The 19,863-nt window shown below is 34.6% G+C and overlaps 1 protein-coding gene across 50 annotated transcripts in view; it reads right to left on the reverse strand.

Annotated features, from left to right (window-relative positions):
• Slo (calcium-activated potassium channel slo) overlaps window positions 1–19,863 on the reverse strand; it is a 101,690-nt gene that overhangs the window by 35,401 nt on the left and 46,426 nt on the right. For 21 of the 50 annotated variants that reach the window (XM_083033567.1, XM_083033555.1, XM_083033561.1 and 18 more), the window contains 3 exons: window positions 6,269–6,360; window positions 2,723–2,833; window positions 716–821 (listed from right to left, as the gene is read on the reverse strand). In XM_083033567.1, coding sequence (XP_082889693.1) covers window positions 716–821; window positions 2,723–2,833; window positions 6,269–6,360 — 309 coding nt within the window. Of the gene's footprint in view, window positions 1–715; window positions 822–1,902; window positions 2,009–2,722; window positions 2,834–6,268; window positions 6,361–11,914; window positions 12,007–16,410; window positions 16,503–19,863 lie in introns of all 50 variants that reach the window. The other 29 variants (XM_083033586.1, XM_083033582.1, XM_083033594.1 and 26 more) reach the window with 4 other exon arrangements.

A 19,863-nucleotide genomic window follows, 5' to 3' on the forward strand; every position in this document is an offset into this window, starting at 1 on the left:
TCCCGAACGTCTACCGATCGCCCACGGTAACAGCCGTAACGTCGCTACTGTCATCGATATTTTTTCCAATGCGAATAAAAATCATGTAATCCGCTCATCGCACTGTATAAATATCGTTTCGAATCTTTGTAAGAATTTATATACATATATACAATAAAAACATACATATGCGCGATCTATATATATGAATATTTTACATTCTAAACGTATACAAAAGAATTCACAATTTTGACTAAACATTTTTCTCTTCTGCCAGAATTTATATTACGAGATAAATTTGAGAAGATGTAGAAAAATCTTATAAAAAATTATTACGAAAAACAATAACGATAAATTTATACATATAAAGTAACAGAATTAAAATTTTTATCTTTAGAATTATTATGCATCAATCTTAACATGTGTAATTAATTAAAATAACAATTCCAAATATATTAACTATGCGACAATAGAATGCTGATACCGTGCACGTCGAAATATGACGTGCCGACGGGTAACATATAGAAAAGGAAAATAGAAATATAGTCAGAGTAAAGGAGGAGGGGGAGAGATCCATTATACATATATTATTTATAAATATTATATAAATAAATTTATAAATATATATAAATTTAAAGGAAAGATTGTTAAGTTTATATTATATATACGGGTTTATAATGCGCATATTTTTTGTATCGAGGAGAGGTAGATTGTTCGGTCATGGTAACAAACTCACCTTAACCCGCTGAAGGTCAATCGGGTTCATGATGGTCCCCTGAAAGAACTCCACGGTGGTGAAATGCCGCTTGAACAGTCCTTCCAGTTCGAGATCAGGCGGTTTCCTGAACGGATCCGACAAAACGATACGATTTTCTTTAAAAATAACATTCACCTCAGCTGTCGACGGGCGCCTTTTTTGCAAGAATATCGTCGAGTAGCGGACCGACAATAGTCGGCGAAGATTTCATTAAGAACGTAAATAAGTAATACAAATTCATCGTCGTCACGTGCTCGCGGCCTTTGAGGGAAAACTTACACGTCATATTGTGCGTATGTGTGTGTCATTAATTCATCGAATTCGTCGATTTTCATTTAAATCGAACGAATACGCGGTAGAATCGTACACGCGATCACTCCCAAAGGAAACGAGAACGCTAAGGCGTACAATAGTAATAAATCTCTAAGTAAGTCTCTACTGCACGCTGAGTCGGCTCCATAGCTCAATACAGCATACCATGCAGTCGCAGGCGGTTGCTTTCTACGTAAATATAGATAGATACGTATATATATTTCCTTCGGCCGTCCGGTGCCGCACCGCTTTTTTATATTCACGAGATGAATTCTCGAAGGCGCTACTTTACGCTCAGAGCGCCGTGAATAGTCCCGGTATAGTAAACTCGAATAAAAATCATCGAGCTTTGCGGGAAAAAAAAACCCCGTCAATACGCGAATCGATGGTACGATGGGATTTTTAATCGTACCGCACCGGACGGTTCGACAGTTCATGAATAAAAGAAGAAAGAGCGAAAGAGCGAAGAGAGAGAATAAATCTAAAGAATGTAGCGAACATTATTATGATCAGGCGTATTCGTATACGCACGAATCACTCGCAGATGCGAGATTCTATAAAAAATAATGATGGCAATTATCGACGTGAGACTGCATGACGTGTGACATAAATATATGTAAGTATATAGATAATATATATATGCATATAGAGAGAAAGAGAGATACATAAGTATATATATCGATCGACCATCACGGCGTGTTATACCCAGGCGAATAACCGTGTAATAACCTAAAGAACTGCAAGGAAACAAGAAGCGCGAGCGGCCACGTGGAGGGCATTGATGGAGGGTTGGTTGGTTGGTTGGTTGGTTGGTGAAGGTTTTCGTGTGTTGGTTGTTCTAGGGTTCAGGGTACCTTGACGCGCTCCAGATCCACGGCATTCATCATGGTGCCCTGAAAAAACTCCACGGTCGTGTAATGCCTCTTCAAGAGACCCTCCAATTCGAGATCCGGCTCTTTCCTGAAAACACAAACCACCCCTTACGACTATAGCGATCAGACTACACAGGCGACCGCGCCGTGGAACGTGATCTTCTCGTTTATCCTTTAAGAGTCCATGATATTGCACGTCAATGGAAGATTTCTGTTTGTAACTTGAAACGTTGCTGGAATAACCAAGTTTTACGATCGATAAAAGTCGCGGAGCTAATGGAATCTGATCGCTTTGAGTCGCCTGGCGACAGAAAATCTCTCGACCGTGGAAAGGCGACGTATACTTACCACAAAGTCGCCAATATAAAAATAAAATGTTATTCAGTATGAAAGAAATGATAAAGAAATAAAATGACAATATTTGAGAGGAATATGTATGCGAGCGATTGTATGTATATTCTACTCTAAATCATATGCACAAACCTCTATTCCCTGTAAAAATGCGTGTAATATATAAAATTAAATACGAATAGTTATTATTCATCTGCGTTAATCGCGATAACCCAGATGAATTAATAATTTAAAAATGTATGTGTGTATATGTGTAATCGATGTGAGATAAATTTCATGAAATATATCTCAAGTGAGAGATAGATAGTCCCCACATCAAGTTATATAACCCTTTCGAAACCATTTGTAATATCAGTCAGTTAGCAATCACGACCCGATAATGTCGAAAGGATTAAACGACATTTGATACGAGTCGACAGAAATGTCAATTTTACAAAAACACCGATCATACCTATGCAAGAAGACAACTTCTACGTCGACGTCCTCGCGATCCTCGTGTAGGAAATCCTTGAGGAAATGCGAGACCGATTCGTAGGTGATGTGGCCGCACACGACAATATGTCTGTCAACACAACGAACATATTAGATTACGTTCTTATCAGAGTGATATTGATGAAAGATACAGGAAAAGAAAGGGAAACTCTCAAGCAACCACCATATACACGCTCTCTATGTAGTATATTAACTACAGACCCAATATATATATAAATTCTTCTCTTTCCGTTCGCTTCTATTCACTTTAGTTTTTCTCTCTATATTGAATAAACTTTTCGACGAATATATCTCTATATAGATATATGTATATGTGAAGAGAGATAAATGATTACAGACAAAAATAGGAAGCGAGGAAAGAGAAGAACGAATGTTGATGCCGATAGGAAATCGAATTATTGTTTTTTTTCCTTTTTCTCTTCATGCCATTTTAGTCTGCTGCCACAGTGAAATTAAATTTTCGCTTTATTTTGTTAAATTATGTTATTTATAATTAGTTATTTATTTTAATATGTATATGATTTTAAAAAAATTAATAAGACATAAATCAGTATTATTTTTAATTTGTATTTATCAAGAAAAATTCAATCAATCTTAAAATTGATACAACCGAGCTTATTTAAAAAAAAAACTTAAACAATATTATATATTAAAATAATAAAAAATAATAAAAGCTATTCGGCACTTGAATAATGCGCGCACTGTTTATGCGCTTATCTGTTTATAAAATAAATAATAAATCAATAGGAGCTAAACTTACCACAAAATTGCGCTAGGAATTGGAGTGATTCATTTTAACCATTTAACGTGAACGACTATGCACACACACACATACCCACACTTTATACATGATAAATTAGTAGCGCTAGGTATACAATGTATATATACAGAGGTTAATACTGACAAGTGTCTGGTCAAATACGCACGAGTGCAGGCTCATTCGTGTATTAGTTATTGCGATATATACGTCAAGCACAAAACTCTCTTCTACAAGTGTGTAATCTCTACGTGCGTGTATATATATATACATATTTTTTGATATGTGACATATTTTCTTCTATTTCTAGAAATGCCACCGTAACAGGTAAGATTGGTGGTGCCTAAACAGAATCAGCAGACTTGCAGAGGAAAGATAGCAGAGTTCGACCGTGATCATTCCATGCTTAATGTCTTCTACCCACGTTTACGTTCGACACCATCGTAAATTCAATTTCGCCTCGTCGTGCGATTCTCTTTGTCGAGGAGCAACAAAAAGTTTCTCTCTCGTAAAGAGAGACCACACGACAGGCACTACTGAATCCGATGGGAGCCCAATGTCCACTGTTAAAATTACTTTCGCTCTAATATACGGACCTGACGCCATGTACGTGTCGAGATGTGAGTGTCGTGGATGTGAAGGGTTGTTTATATAAGTCGTTCATGTGTCAACTGTTACGAGAGTAGAGTCAGATTAAAAACGCAAGGGTGCGTGTCACGAATCTGTCACAAATCGGATGCGCGTGTCGTTTGAAAAAAAAATTGAACGCTCGTAGAACCGGATTCTGTGTTTTTCTGTTTTTTTTTTTTTTTTTTTTCTTTTTACCGTAACATGAAATTATTCACGCAAGCATGTCTGTCGAATGTTCCGATATCGGTATATGCCTTTATGCAGGATATTTAATTTATTGAGCCCACAATGTGTTTTCGGTTAGATAAAATTAATTCATTAAACCAGTATTTGATGAGCCGCTCCATTGAAAGTTAAAATCAGTATTAATAGAATATTAATAAAACAGCACGTAATATACAAATGCTATAGTAATATCCGCTATAAGAGATAAAATAATAACGTTAATCTCCGCGAGATTTATCATCGTCACAAAGCTCTCTCCTATGTGTGAATTACTGTCGTACATAAATATATACACGCGTATTCTTTCATCGACCGTAGGCACATGTGATGGTATTAAAGTGCTCGAACCATGATGCGATCAGCAGCGTGTTGTTGTCGTGTAGCTTCCACCTTACGAAAGATCACAGCCATATTTGCGCTAGTTGTGAACGATAGTTGAATCGAAAAAAAAAAAAAGATCTGTCGTTCCAGAAATACGTCGTTTCGGCCCACCGAGGATGTCCTCAACCAGAATCCCTGAGCTTATGCATGACCAGCAATCTTAATGCACGTTACTTAATATAAATATCTTCCTTTTTAAGATTTACGAATACGCAAAAAAAAACCGATCTTATTATTATATATTGCTAAAACATCAAGGTTATTACACTGAAGTGGTACAACATTAGGTTATATATGTATGTATATATATAATATATGCATTCTCAATATATTCGGATAATGCAGGGTACATGCTGGGCGTTAATCCCTTGCACTCGGAGAGAAATACAGCTCGACATATCAAAGCGCACGGTTCGCTTAACGACAATAAAATTATTCGGCCGTGACATCTCTCTATCGAATAATTAACTCAAGACTCGTTACGCGAATTTACAGACCGCGGTTTATTTGTACAACACGCACAATTGCTCGCTCAATGCAAAGTTGTCACGCGTTATACATTTACAGCGAATTAAGTTATCTATATTTCGCCTCAATTTAGATTCCCCCGAGGTTCACGGTCGATACAATGATCACGATGTTAATTAATTAATGGAAGCGACTAAGCGAACGAAATTGATCCGGATGGATGCGTTTTGTTAAAATCTGTTTGAGACTCACGATTTATCCACGTGCGAAACGTATAACCGATGAAATGTTCTCGCGTATAACATCTACGACAGGGATTAATGTAGCGTCTCGAGATGTAGTACTCATAGACGAGACTTCTCGGTCTATTATATTTGCTCGTTTTACATTTCTATTCTTTATGCGTCAAACTTTATATGTCAAGCGCGATAAGCCGTATTTGTCCCAAGTGCGATCGGTGTGAACAAACAAGCTAACACCAGTTGCTGGGTGTGGTAAGTAGGTCCGTGATGGCAGACGGGCTGGCTGGTTTATTGAGAGGTTTTTTGCTGAAAGGCTAGTGTGTGTTGTTGAGGAATGTTTTTGAGGCACAGCGGCTGCACTAAGGCCGACTGACAACTAGTGCAATGAGCTGATATGGAACTGCGGTTTTGCGATGCTAACACTGATCTCTAAATATATATATATATATATATATATATATATATATATATATATATATATAGATTTATAAGAAGGATTCGTTGGATCAGAAAGAGGCTTCTTCATGGAGATTAATGTTCGTACGTGCTTCTATTGGAAGATTGCATTCATAGGAGGCACGGGATATCGGAAAAGAAACTATCATGTACGTGTGTGTACGTGTGGCAAAAAAAAGAACGTGTTACAGAGGCGTATCAGATATAGATGCTAGAGGGATAGGTAGGAAAGTGATAGTGGAAATTATATTGTCTTTCGTATACGAGAGGATATCGTAGGTGTAGTGGCAGTCAGGAAGGAAGGGGTTCAAATCAAGGAAGCTAATTGGTTGGTTGTGTCTCTCACCTGCGACCTCGCTCGTTCTTCAAAGTGCCGCCATACTTGTTTCGCGTCCCGATCAGGTCAATTATCTCAGGGATACAACTGGCGAATATGGCCTACACCACGTAATAGAACAGAACACAACACTCGCATCAATACACTTGTGTGACAGAATGTTTTGGTAGTAGAATTTGCTTTCGCTTTTTTCTTTTTTTTTTTTTTTTTTTTACATGTATCTTGTTCGGTCGGTCGGCTCTAATTTTCTGTAATATCGTATTTTTCTGATATCGTGTTGTTATTTTGGGTCGTTAGTAATCATCATACGCGCTAGTTGTGCAATAATCGTCCTTTCTTTTTTCGTTCTCGTTAAATGACAAAGGGAAAAAATATCTATATTTATGAAGGAACCCTCAGACTTTGGCTCGACTATCGGATTATGCGATTTCGTTCATAAAGACACGATTGTCAAGTTGTATGTTGTACCGCAGTGTGCGCTACATCACCGCGAATTAGTGATGTATTGGAAACGAAACACGTTCCAGATAAGAGGGCGGGGTAAATAAACTACCTATACCTAGACCTATAACAACACTATATGTGCCGACACGTCTACCTTGTCTATTAGTAGATCTACTTATATCCACACTCTTTCGTAATAGTACATTATCTTTGTAATAATAATCGCATGTCGTCCTATCGTTGACAAATGTGACAGTTCAATTAGATGTTCAAAATATCTTTCTTCTGCTTCTACCTTTTCTAAAAATCTCTGTTCCTAATTCTTCCGATTTTTTAAATGCATTTGTCCCCGTACAAAACACATATATTTACAAAAGAAATTAAGATTTATATATTACGTGTACTTTAAACAGATCTTGTTTTTGTTATGTATGTGACATTTGGTCAAATGATTTTGTACGACCATTCTATTCGAAGGCGACATTTCGGATATTTTCAATTTGGGATATAAGAGTGCACGCGCACGCGGGAATAGATGTTGAATTTTATAAATAAAGGAAATCCCTTCTCCTCCCCCTGGGATATATATATATCAGACAGAAGTTTACTTTTTTGAATAAATCTTTTGAATAAAGAAAAATCAAGAAATTGCCAAATATTTCTCAAATGTATTGTTTTGTTTAAGAGAATGAAATAGTACAATTATAAATATTACATTCATATAATTCCATTTATATTACAATATGTAATCCATTCTAATAATCAGGCATGTCAACATTTGAATTGATATTCAAAGTTGAAATTTTTTTCATTGTGAATCATCTTAGATCATTTATATGTAAATGCTTGTGCTCATCTAAATAAATTCTTATCTATTTAAATTAATTAAATTATTAATAATTAATTTAGATCCAGTTTTGTAAAATTATAAAATAATTTTTTGAGTTTGCGATATATGTATCTCTTTGTTTTTGATAATTTATTTTAACGTATGGGTGCGAATAAAGGAAACGTAACGGAATAAAAGGTCGAACTCGTATTAGAAGTCTAGTTAGAGAGCTTGTTAGTGCCTGGTTAATGTTAATCACTCGATCACACTAGCTGACGATACAATGGACACAAGACATAATATATATGCAAGAATATTACATGTATAATTTCAAAATCTCGAAGAAAAATTTTTATTTACATAACGATAAAGAAGCTATGCTACAGCACACACATTAATGTCGATCTCTTTCTTCCTTCTCTCAAAGCGAGTGTACGACACACTCGCCGTTTTTGCGTGAATACATCGAATATGGTGATATGAAAATAAGTTCCTTTCAAATGTATCCTGAAATGCTGAAAACTTATCCGCAAAGATCCGCATCGATAGACCATTCAGACAAAATCAAGTATGACATATCGCTCCATAATATTTTCATCTTATTACCTACTAATAATACATATACTATTTTCTCATTCTTGCTGAGCAATAGTAATAATAATAATAATATTATTATTAGAAATAAAAACGCGTCGATCTGCCGAAAACGAAGAAAATCTGATCGCGGAAAAGCGGTGCGTCTGCGGCAACGAAGTCTGTGAGCGCGTAATTGCATTGTAATCCATTTGCCTTTAATTTAATTCGAGCGGCTAATGCTTTCCGCCGAAACAGATTTCGCGTTATTTTGCGATAATGTTTCTCGGGACATGCGTCGATCTCTCTATAACCGTGTATAACTGTGCTACTCCCATTTCTCGATTTGTGGCCATATGTGGTGATGCACGTAGCGTGTTAACGGGGGTGATTGCGACTGAGACTGTAATGTTCCGGGCGGGTACATATCCCTATCCGCGGATCGTCACGTATATATACGCGTATGTACGTCTACGTCGTATACAGACGCATATATAATACGATCGCCTTATACGTTTTCCCCTGTATGCCCTTGCACGTGTCGCGAATACGTTACCCGCGTGTCATATGAAATGATGTGAGGTATGCTCGATGTGATCCAAAGCTAAACTACCTGTGTGCCCCAACAGTGGGATCTGAGTCGGCGCTTCACGGCGAATGGCGGCAAGACGGGTGTAGATCCGATCAATTTTTCATTCGCGCGTCTCGGTCAAAAGGTCATAGACGCTTCATTCTCTACTACACGCTCTCCTCGATATTTTTATACAGTACTCTCAATTACGAAATTCGTTATATTGAACGAGGTGACGTGCATCGATATCCATTGTCGATACACACTATCGTTTATTATATCTTATATAAGTAAAATAGCTCGAATTAAGAGAAATACCGAAAGCTACAAAATTGGATAGCTATAAACTTCAAAAACAGAAATTTAGTATCTTCAGATTTCATCCCGTTTCTTCCTACTATATTGATAAACTATAATATTGTTAAAATAAACGTTGGATTTTACGCGCGCATTCCGTTTATTTGTTCATCCCCGAGACTTCCATCGAATAACAAATAAATTTCATACGACGATCTGCTTTATTCATGTATGATTCTCGAGAAAATACAATCGAATATTTCTCTCGATTGATTTTCGCACGTGGTTAATAGCGGCACCGCCTTCGCCGAGTTACGTCACTCAATGTCGCATGTGAATACAGCGTCGTGTGTCGCAGTCAGACGTGCAATTTCTACTGATAAAACCGCTAAAGAGCGGCCGTATATGTGCCTACGTCCGCACCCGCTACTGCTGCGCTATTTCAAATGCCAAAAATCGTGTCAAGCCAAGAGAAAAGTCGCGATTGAACCGGAGACGACCGCCCTCCTCGCTCGAACGAAAGAGGGTTGTTCTCTCTCTCTCTAAAGGCCATTCCGCACTTGGGGGAGGGAGAGGGGATTGATCGCCTTTTGACAATCTACAGACTAGTACCAGAACACTATCGCATGCCACCAAGAAACTCAATGTGGAAGAGAGAGAGAGAGAGAGAGAGAGAGAGTAGAATGGTAGATAGATAGATAGATAAATAGGGGTAGATAGGTAGATAGATAGAAGATAGATGAAAAGAGGGAGAACGAGAGAGAAAATGATAGAAAGAGAGAAAAGAGAAGTATATCCATGTTTTGCTGGCACTCTCTTCTCGGAGATCAATTTCGCCGAACGTGATTGAATTTCCTTTACTCGTGTGAAAAGTATATATTCTTTCATCTCTACCTAATGTCGCGCGTTGACAGTTCTCATTTTGAAGATATTAAATACAATCGTAAAGATAGAGGTCATCTCGTCGAGAGGTATCAGCATTATCCGCAACTCGCTGCTTCATGATTGTTCTCGCATATTTTATTATTAGACGTCTATATAGGTTCTTACAATATCTATATCATCATTCAACGTGAAATGCTGTATAAGCAATGCGCTCACCCTAAATAGGATACACAAATATGTGTTCATCAAGCTAATGCCATTAAGAATAATTATTTAAACACATAATCATTTAATGAAATTAACTTTGGTGAAATATTATGTATATTCAAAGTATGTGTGAAAAGTAAAGAACTAAATTGCCTATCTAAAGCGACAAAAAAAAAGAACTTGTCTGCATTGACTCTTGTAACTTGAACAGTCAAATATAGCTCATACATTAATAATATTAACAACACTCGCGCGTGCAGAAAAGACGATATTATTCTGTGACATTCATCATCAATATTACTCGCATAATGCAATATACGTGTAATGGGAAAATAAATAAAATGGCACTCGCGCGCGCTACTGTGTCAGTGAGCGACCGTTAGCTAATCTACACGGTAACTAGATTACCGGGGTACATTATGCACGCGATGTAAGTCAACTCTCCGCACCCAGGTAACCAACCTACCTCTAATCTCGTTATAACAAAAAGCAAACCGTCCGATATGAAAAATATGTACATATCGTTATAAGCGCAGAGCACCAATGGAGAAAAATAATATGTCAAATGTAAAAGTAAACATAATTATTTAGCATATCCAAGAGAATCTCATATAGGATCCCGAAATACCCAGAATAAAGTAGTAATTAATTAACAAAAGGGGTATAAGGAGAACGAACTACTTTTTATGTGACCGTGCGATAAGACAATCATATATATACATATATATATATATATGTATATAAAACAACGTATGAATACATATATAGATATGTATATATATAAAGAGAGAGAGAAGGAAAGAGAGATGCAACAATTAATATATTTGTCTCATCTACTAACGTGTATAAACGTGTGTATATATATAATAATAAAAACTCATGTGTTTCTCTTTCCACAAAAATCCAAGCATACCAGCATGTCTTACCAAGATATTTGCTAACTGGAGTAAAAAGTGGATAAAGAGAGAAAAAAAGCAGTGAAAATCAGCATGATATATTAAAGAAAGACAGGGTAATTAAAAAGAGGAGACAGTGTGGCTCAAGAAATCCGAACAGTTTCTCTAACAGTCACGGATTTTCATGATGGCAGTGTAAGCTGTAAGGGCGGGGGAAGGAAAAGGGACATATTTATATTTACTAATCGAAGAATAAGTTCATCGCGGATAGCGAAAGTGGTCCCGTTTTGCTCGAATTCGCCCACCCAAGTTGATGACAATCGATGATTTTTTTTTTTTATCGGAAAGATGAGAGCCAACGTTTGTTTTCGCGCCCCGTTTCCGCGCGCGGTGCGAGAAAAACAATATTTATGACAATACTCGTGTATTCGTCGAAGCTCGAAATTCGCGGCCGAAAAGTTAAGTTGGAGAATTAAGTTGGGCGACGGCGCAGTCATTAAAATACTTCGTTACTCGGATATCGTGTCTATCCAACTTTTCTCGCCCGTCTTTTCCCGCTGCGCCAAACTTTTCTGTTAATACGGCGACAAAAATGTAAAACGTGCGAAAAACACGTTAATCACCCGCGACGTCCCTCCGGGGAATGAAGATTTATTCCGCGATCGTCTCCCATCATCTCTCTTAATTAACGCGCTGTACTGATTGCATGCGAGAACCTCTGCCGTTATCTCTCGTTGAAAGGCCAATTGTGTGATCAACGAGCTCGAGCGAGATGATGTTGAGGAAATCATGATGAACGTCGCACCGGGGTGAGACCACTCGCTATCCAGGGCGATTTCGTTACTTCTCGCATCTATGTGTATCTACTACTGGGAAAACACGGGGGGAGGGGGCTATAATTTCAAGGGGGTTGTTTCATGGCTGGCTTCCACGTAGGTGGATTTCTGGGGTACCTGCGTCCACGCTCGCGGCTGTACTGGCCACCGTACTTGCTGCGATTCGCGGCGAGCTCCGTGATCTCTGGGATCCAGCTGGCGAACACCGCCTACACACCCACAATCATCCGTTGCCGTCAGAACAGACCCCTAACCTGAATCTCTTTTATTTTTATTTTGTTTTGTTTTGCTTTCTTTCTTTCTTTTTGCGCTTTCGCTTGCGTTCCTGGTTTTGTTACATCCTGATCGCTCGTTACGAGCGATAGAGCGCCATAAATTGTAAAAATGAAGATGACAAGTACGGACCTCGGTCAGCACTTAGGCGCGATTAAAATAATAATGCGATGTTTTGAAAATGATTTGCGTGTTTTGTGTAATTGGATTAACGTGTAGACTCAACGGCGATGAGAATGCTTTTTAATACAGAATAAATTAAATACTGATCATAAGTCCTACATATATATTTTTTTATAGAAAACGAGAGATTATTTTAATGCCACCATAAAATTATTTCCAACATATGTATTAAAGGAGTTTTGTTCAAGTTGAATCCACTTTAAAAGAACGTAAACAATCATTTTTTGTACAGCAGAATTATTTTAGATAAAATTGTATTATAATATTTAGCATTTTTAAATTTTAAAATATTTTCCTGTCTACATGTTCTAATCAAATTTAAAATTAGAAAAATTAATAATTTCTAAAAGAGAGAAAGGGAACTTTAAACTCTAAAAAGTATTATAAAAGTTTTTGACAAAGTATGCGAGTTATAATACATTTTTAATTGCTCTTAAATTATCCAAAACGCATTTTATAAGTTTACATGTTAATAAAATGCGGTTTGGATTTTTTGAAATTAAATTTTTTTCTTTATTTTATTATATTAATCTTGTGAAGATTCAACATATATACATATTAAAAACAGATTTCTAAATCATTTTCATTTATCATTAATTTTCAGTTATGAATATTCAGAAATCTTAAGGAATTTAGGATTACATTTCTTATCAATCCTCAAAATAGTCAACTTCTAAAAAAAGCGCACAATAATTTTTAAAAATATATATGTGATTAAAATATATAAAATTTTCACATTTTATGATAATTTATGTTAAATATATTCCTTTTCTTCATTTTTTCATACTGTTTTCAAAATAAAACGCGGAATACCTAATATATCTATATCGCGATAAATTGTCGAATGTGAATACGATAAAAACTTGCTTTACGATGCATAATAATGCTGTATAATAAAACTTTAATAGAATGCATAATATAATGCAACTGCATCAATCATGCAGAGTTGTCTTAACTTTCGAGTCTCATGTATATTCCAATTTGCTTGAAATTAATAATTTCTTGTCAAGTAAAGTACAACTTAATTTGCAAAACGTTTGCTGAGATACGACGCATCCTTATTTGTTGCGACACATCTATTTTCAACTAGTGCTGCACTCAGAACTCATGATGATCTCATTCAAGCAAATAGGACGAAAAATAGAATCGTTTATAAAGAGCGTTGTGATTTCCTATACATGAAATTGATAAATTAATAGCGTCGAATATGTAATCATAACAATGTGCTTTAGCGCGAATCGGCGAATCAAATATTAGATGATAAAACTACGTGTTAGCGCGGTGCGAATTGTGCGTTTCATTAAATTAGCGTTACGCAACATACGTCATAAAGAAGTCAAGTGTTGAATAAGGTCAAGAGCGATAACTCGTCTCGATATATTCTTACGAAATGAGTCAATCATTCCATAAACACAGTGCCGTTAGTTTCCTCGTTATAATAAACGTTCTATTTGCGTCGCAACGCGATGATTCTTGATTGAACCACTGCTAAATAGTGTTAATCAACTTCAATTATTCCGCATATCTTTTATTATTATTAAAGACGGAAAAACACTATCTTGAGGGAAGTATCGTAAAAATCAATTATAGCATGCAGGCACTATTATAGCATATGATGCCGGCGCAATTTCGAGTAATCAACGTTGTTTCAAACATAGCATTATCTATTGAAGTGTAGGAGCCAAACAATATTGTTCTATAAACTAGAGGGGATTGTAATATTCTTTATTTTTCAGGAGAATCGAGGAGATAAATAAAAATTAGGATTTCTGTAGTGTGCTTCGCGATATTACGTTCTGTAATAATATAATTAAGTATGCGTGTGTGTGTAAGTTATATGTATAATATATAATGTATCATGGTATCATATTATTGGTGTAAAGTGTGTAATCAAATCATGCAAAACGATTTCTGTTTAATTAAAAAATTAAAATTTTTAATTACTTATATACATATTGAATTACTAAATCTATTGCAATCATTTTACGCGATTTAATTAAAAAAAATGTTTAATTGTATATTTAAAATATTAAAAAATGTTTAATGATATATTTGATAATAAAAAAATTAAAATCAAAGATTAAAATATATGTATCACATACTACTATGTCATCCTAGTATGGTGCAGTATAATAAGTGCAGTATAATAGTGTTGTAATCTTGTATATGTTTATATACTAAAGGTAGCAGACTAAAGTGGCAAATTATGTAATTTGTTGAAAAATGTGTTTTTAATAAAAAATGTTTAATTTTAATGACGAAAAAAACATGATGGAGTTAAGTGATAAGTATTTCATTAAAATAGTCATTGATATGAAATTTTCAAGTCAGTTTTAATAATCACTTTTTCGAAATATTTAAAAATTGTATCAAGCTTTTAGAAATTTTTAAGTTAGGAGAATATGTAAAATTCCATCAAGTTACTTTCGTTACATGTATCATCTTATAATCTACAATATCATTTTTTTATGTATTATATGTGTTGATGCGGATGCTTGTTGCTTCGTGCTGTAGAAATAGAGCGATATAATTGGTATACGATAAAAAAAACCACTTCGATCGATAATACAAAGTATACATGCATAAGACAAACTTACTATAAGCACAGCTGCTTCTCTCGTCATTTTGGATTTACACGAAATCTTCGTCATCAGACACATTTTTTTGGCTTTGTATCGCACGGTGAAAGGTCATTGTCAGAACATTCAACAATTTTAAAATATTAAAAGATTCGTAAATTTCTTTCAAGAATTTGTATGTCAAAAAAATTGTGTAAACGTATCTAATTCGTATATATTCTTGTGCAAGAGTATTATTTAAAATATGATAATATAAAATCAAAGTGTCAAAAACTAAAATATTGATTTGAAATAAAAATTAGTTCATCGAAAGACTTTACAACAAATGCACTCGAAATAATTTTAAAAGAACGGGCGAACGAGGCACGAGATAATAATTGGAGCTTGTTAATAACTATGCGCGAAAAGTGTGTCAATTTACGCCAGCTGTGCTTTATCGGCTTTAATTCGAGATGGTTAGTTGGACTGATATCAGAAAATATCCACTTCGTCCCAGATGGCTTAACATTTACCTGGCCACAAATGGCTCCTTCTCATTTAACATTACGATTATAATAAAATCAATGTGCTTATTTTATGACGATCAGTTCGCGCTTTCTTCTATGACAAAAAACTGAATCAACTGAAAAAAATAGAATCCACACTATTTTTTCAGCTTAGTAAATCCAAAATATTTTATTAACGTATTAATGTAATTTTAAAAATTAAAAATATTTTACTTTCTCTCACAGCTACTGATATTGCAAGAAATAAAACAATTTATTCTACATTTATATACAGAGATAAATAGTAACTGTTAATATCTACTTTTTTATTTCTTTTTCTTTTTCAAAATTGCATCGTTCAAATACACTATCACTATTCGTTATTTCATATCGAATCTTTAAATAAAATGTAATAAAGAATAAATGAAAAATTGATTTGCAAATCCAAATCCACATATTTTAATTACTGTTTCTTTCTATCTTTCACACGAAAATTTATTTTCTTATATACGAATGTCATTAGATTGATCCGGTGCTCGTTATATGAACGAAAACGCAATACCCGGATATCGGGATATTCCGATTCCACGAGCTTTTCCACTTTTTTTTCGTACACAGCTCGCCCCATGTCAATCGTGAAACTCTCTTTCCTTCTCGCTTTATTGGACCTTTCACCGCGCGGAGAGAACCGTTTGATTCATTGGGAAACCAAAGGGAATGCGCCAGCGACGATTATACCACACCACGCGGTCGTTACACGAGTCGACCCTATGTACTTCCGACTGCTGTAAATTTTCATGCATTCATCACACCGGTCCTTGAGCTCTTCATGATCTACCTTAGTGTAGAACGATGATTGAAAGAATTATATATATATCGCGATATGTGCACGCGTGCAAATTGCGCATCGTTTGTGTATGTACAACGTGTTGCGTGTACAAATGCGTGTATATGTTGCGCGCCCCACGTTAATGTATGTTCGTTAATTCTTACGCAAAGTATACGAGTAAGTATATACATATACATACTGGAAGGAAAGTAAAATTAATAGACAAGAGATAGAGGTTTGGAGGATGTAATTTGATAATAATACCTCTTTCCATGCTCCCGCTTGTATTCGCCGCTGTACTTGGACCTACTGCCTACGAGGTCTATTATCTCGGGTATGCTACTAGCAAAAATTGCCTGCAAATAGAAATCATAACTGGAAAACACTATGCGACTACGGATCGTTAAAAAAAAACTAACAAATTGGGTCATCTATGTTTGGTTGCGTTTAGAGAACAGCAATCCGCATTGTATCGACGTAATTCAAGTACGTGTCTCTCGCATTGAGAGAGAATGATGGCGAAACAAAGAAGGAGAGAAACAGGAGAAAAAATACGGCTGTGTAGTGCAATAATTTATATTTTATGTTTCGTGTTCGCATGTGCTTGTGACGTGAAAATCGTGATGCTTTTTAGATATATCGATATTTTAAATGAAACATCCTGGATCGATCCACAAAGAATAAAACATATAGCATAGAGAAAAGTAATTTTGCTGATTATATCAACATGAAATTTGTTAAAATGTTTATTAAGCATCTATTAAGATTTTAACAGCAACAAACTGACTCTGTGCTCTTTTTGGCTGCGATGACATTAGAATATTGAATAAAAAAAATAAAAATGCCTAATTATGCACCAAATATGCATATAATGCATAACAAAATAATGTATTTAATAAAATATTTTACAAAGCTTGAATAATATATAGGTTATACTAAGAATATAAACTATAAGAAATGTAATAACATAAATATAAAAATTTAAATTAAAAAACATACTATAAGATAAATATCAAAATTTAAACTAGACAACATACTAATAATTCCTGCTATGTTTAATTAACTATGTTTAATTTTTAATATAATTTGACATTACCTGTCAATAATAAATAAAATTGATTTTAAGCCACGTCTAATAATCACAGCAAAATATTTTCAATCACAAAATATCATTCTGTGTGTCCAAAGCTATTATTATATTGTTACACATTGATATATACTTAGAGAAGATTTTGTTGCAATCGTATAGAATCATCCGGTGTATATGTTTTAAGTTTATGTATGCAGTATAATAATGTTTAAGTATGTGAGCATAAGTAGAAGCAGTACACAATAGGCAAGAAAAAAAATAATATAAGAGAGAGAAACAGCAGAAATATATAAATCTTAAAACATTAAAATATCAATATTTTTTAAATTGACAACGAATAAAAGAATTTCTAATCTTTGTAACGACGATTTAACAATATAATTTTATAAATTCGTGACCCGTATGACTAATTAATGTTTTCATTGTCTTATTGTATTTATTCGATTAAAATGAGCTTGTATGAATCTTTAATAAAATTTAATTTATTTCAAAATTGTTTGCTTAAAAAATATATAAAATGACGACAAATTCAATAAAATTTTATATAATTCTGCTGTTCATAAATAGAAGCTATACAAAATATAATAATACAAGCGAATATAACTTATAATTAACAAGACGCAGAGGTGAGATGCAAGCAATTCCTTTGGTGAACGGAAGCAGAAAGGAAATTTTACAAATCGACTTTTCTTCGTGCATATGTAAAGCGAAGAAAGCGCAATTATGTAAATTGTCTATAGTGCCGGATACTATGAGAAAGATATGATCTATTATGAACGATCGACAAAGTCGTGTCATGCCACGTTATTTGCCATTAAATATGGGCGTTGAAAGTGATTCGCGACTAGGCATTTTCGTCGCGATAGATAATTACATAGGCAACTAAAGACACTGCGAGATCAATGAAATTATCGTAAGAGACAGAGTATTGAGAAAAAAAAGTGTCGACACTTTGTGCGCTCGATATAATATATAGTTCTTAATGAACAGCCAGGAAATATATGTAGATGTCCTGTAAAGTATCATAGCATGGCGAAGCAGCGAATTGTTTGACCGCGATTACTTCACCGAATGATAAATACATAGCTAACTGAGAATTCGCGTACCTAGAACTCAGAACTTCAGCAGTACTTAATAAGAATCGCGTATTCTGAAGTGCTAGTAAATAGGATATTAACTTACACAATTTCAGGAACTGTAATAGATAATATCGCAAATGTATATTTGTATGCAGAATATTAATTGATGATTATTCTGAAAGAGAAAGAGAGATTACAGTACTTGCGAATAAAAATTTAATTCGTAATTCCAAAGTTCGTAGATAAAACAAATCTATTTGCAAACCTAGAGTTTGTAACCGAATGACTTTCCGAATGGATATTTGTGAGAATGAACGCCACTATAACAAATAATGTAAATAGGCAATAAATTCATTTGCAAACTCGGAGCTTTAGAAGCAAAATTCTATGTGGATATTAAATACATCGTTGTATTCATATAAAATTCTACTATGAACTGGGCGTAAATTAATACATTCATATATACCAATAGCGAGATTATCATATGTTATATAATTGAAATGCATTACACGTAAAATTTGCATATAACAAGGAGAATTCAATAAAATTAATACAAATAATTTAGTACAATTAAATATGATATAATTGCTTTCATCAAAAAGTGCTTCTTCGCGATGATAAGAGCATCAATATGAATTATAAAATATTACCTAAAAATTTATAAAATGTATCGATTTATTTGGAAGAGATAATAACAAATATATCGCGCGCTGTAAATATATATGTATAGTTGTAACGTCAGAAAATATAATTTCCTTTTTTTTTTGCGTTATTCTGAAATAATGCAGTCTCCTTTCCTTTTCCTCCTTTATGCAATCGGAGACAATGTGCAAGTTTATCTCTGTCTTACTTTTAAATACCGAGCTCGGTGAGTCAAGAATCTAGTCTAGCGAATCTCTTTTAAACTCGTCTCCAAGTTGGTCTAATTTATGATCGCACGCACGCGCTTACGACGTCGTCTAATTTCAGGTTTATTACCGCTCGTGTCTGTGAAATATGTATACTGAATTCGGTTAAAAGTAGTTCTTTGCCTGCCGCGCGTTATACGGAGACACGTGATATCATACTTTCAGATGAGTGCCAAAGCGCTTTGAGAGTGTTCCAAAAGAACCTCCCCCTTTAAATGTTACGAGGACATAATTTTTCATTCCCACCCGACTGAATGTGACTAATCGGGAGATTTTCTAACGATTCGGTTACAAATCTCTTGGTGCAACATATACGAAAGTGTATAATGGCCGGGATATACGTTTATTCTAACATCCCCGGGCAAACAAATTTAATAGATAGTCTATGGAAATATAGGATAATTTACAAACTTGTGTATATATATGAGTAAACATTAATAATCTATCGAAAAATTTGATAAAATGCGAGCGTAAATAAAAAAAATTAATTTACAGTATCCGAGAAGTATTAATGACGCCTAATCTCGTTCAAAAGTTTTATTATTAATACAAAGATAGATATATATTAAAAAGATGATAAATAGATAAGTTAAATTTTTTATATTAAAAATTGCAAAAGTCAATAATAATCAATCTTAAA

The sequence above is a fragment of the Prenolepis imparis genome, unplaced genomic scaffold, assembly GCF_030444845.1.
Source record: "Prenolepis imparis isolate NDT839.2.m4 unplaced genomic scaffold, iyPreImpa1.0 SCAF_3, whole genome shotgun sequence".
In the NCBI taxonomy this organism is placed as follows: Eukaryota; Metazoa; Arthropoda; class Insecta; order Hymenoptera; family Formicidae; genus Prenolepis; species Prenolepis imparis.